Here is a 1,994-nt window from a genome sequence, read left to right on the forward strand (position 1 = left end):
ACCTGGGTGTCCGGAGCAGGCCGAAGACTGGGGCGCTGCGTGCGTTTGGCACCAGTCCGGCCCACGGTGCCCAGGCCCTTTGCTGGGTGGCCCTCGGGGAGCGTCGCGGGGCCTCGCCTGCTGCTCGTAATTGCAGGGGCGGAGGTGGTTAGGTTGGCGCTCAGGTTGCCTTGCCTTTTTTTTTTTCTTCTCAGGTTTGGAAGTCGGTAATGGGAAGTCTCCTTTGTAACCCCTTTGCAATACTTTACCAGTCAGATCAAGTGTGATGTCGTCTCTACCACGTAGTTTCCTGTGACAATCTACCCCTTTTTCCCTGTCCTCCCATTGGCTGTGTGTGTTAGGAAGCTGCACAGCCTCCTTACAGATCTGCAGAGCTGTGTCTCTCGTGTGTATCTCGGTAACTGACATCCATGCTCTATATGTTTCAGAGAGGTATCGCCAAGAGTAGTTCTGTTCTGGTCCTGTGCACTGAGTCCGCTTAACAGTTGGGGACACATTTGGTGCGTTCCTGGAATGCATCTTCCAGTTTAGTTTTATATAAAAAAAATTGGTTTTCTGCACTCCCAAGACTGCTCCATGATGCTACCACAGTGTGATAGATAGGTACTATCAGGAAACTTGCTTCAAAAAAGCAAAATCGTGATATGAACTAGGATGTTAACGGTAGACTCAGCTTTTGTGGACAACCTTAAAATAAGAGGATTTGTACAATTTTTCCTTCTATAAATAATCCAGTGGAGTTCTTTGTTTTGGCAATGGAGATAACTTGTGAAATGATGTTTAGAGTTTGTCTGAATGTGGAGTAGCATTACAGCATTCATATAAATCTATTTTTACTTATAATAGAGCACACTGAATCTTTGTTTCCAAGGTTACCAAGATTAATAGAGTTGTTGATTCTGAGTGACTAGTTGTGTTTTCATATACACTAATGTTTCTTGGCCAAGTTAACCTTTCAGTTAGCCAGTACTATGTGTCCCGGACGTTGACTAACAGCAGATTGCAAAGAACTTGTGGTGTCATGGTGATGTTTTGTTTAAGAAGCTGTTGTGAGTGGGTGTGTCCCTTAGCTTCTTCAGGTGCAAGAGTAACTTGCATGAGAATGGTGTCATCCGCAGCCACTGTCCCCAGGTCAAAGCTGTGTGGTCTGCTGTAAACAAAGATAAGATGCAATCCCACATCTGCCATGATATCAAAAAATTGACGTTAATCTAGTAAATCTTAAGATCTAGATCTTAATGTTGAGTATTTTCTCATGTAGCAATAAAGATTAAAGATTAAACCTGTGTTTGTTGCTAATGTGTTATGTGCTGCACATCTGAAGCTAAGCTTCCAGTTTGATAATATTGCCAGATTATTCTGCTGTTCTGGGTGTAGGTTTTGTTCTCTGATCTCAGGTGATATAGAAGAACGCTTCAGTATGTCTCGACTAACAAATGTGTAAAGTCCCAGATAGCCTTCCTTTCCCCAAATAAGAGAATAGGTGAAACGTAAGTTATTTTGTTTAAAAACTTGTGACCCTGTGTGCAGCAACAGCTAACTTGCAAAAATGGGGTTTAAGATAGAGAGAATAAACTGTGAAGGAAGGATCCATGCTCTGGTGGTTTTGTATCACAGGTACAGAGGAATGGAAGCAGCTGTTACGCAGAATGACATATTCTGCTATAACAGCTTTGGAAGTTTTATTTTTTGTTGAACATCACTTTATTAGTGGTGCTACGTTTAAATAATTCTTCTGGTTGAGTACTGCTATTGGCAGTGATTGTTTCTGCTATTTTGGAACTGTATAGCATTTTGAGGTGACTTTGGTTTCCTTTGTTGTATAAAAAAAGATATTTTGGGAATCCTTGCTCCAGGGATGATCCCTCTGGTAAAGAAGATTCTATAGAAATCAAACCCTGAGTGACCTGTATCAGTATTCCTTATCCTGATAGATTTTTTTTTCCTGAATATTCAATCATTTTTGCAGCAACATAAGCTGATTTTTCTCTTAG

The 1,994-nt window shown here is 41.4% G+C and overlaps 1 protein-coding gene across 1 annotated transcript in view; it reads left to right on the plus strand.

The window, feature by feature from the left end:
* Positions 1 to 931: 931 nt before the first annotated feature.
* The window catches only part of FYTTD1 (forty-two-three domain containing 1), a 12,702-nt gene continuing 11,639 nt past the window's right edge, over positions 932 to 1,994 (plus strand). The window contains exon 1 of the mRNA XM_009708117.1: positions 932 to 962. Within this exon, the coding sequence (XP_009706419.1) occupies positions 932 to 962 (31 nt within the window). The remainder of the gene's footprint in view (positions 963 to 1,994) is intronic.

The sequence above is a fragment of the Cariama cristata genome, unplaced genomic scaffold (genome assembly GCF_000690535.1).
Source record: "Cariama cristata isolate BGI_N322 unplaced genomic scaffold, ASM69053v1 scaffold35539, whole genome shotgun sequence".
In the NCBI taxonomy this organism is placed as follows: Eukaryota; Metazoa; Chordata; class Aves; order Cariamiformes; family Cariamidae; genus Cariama; species Cariama cristata.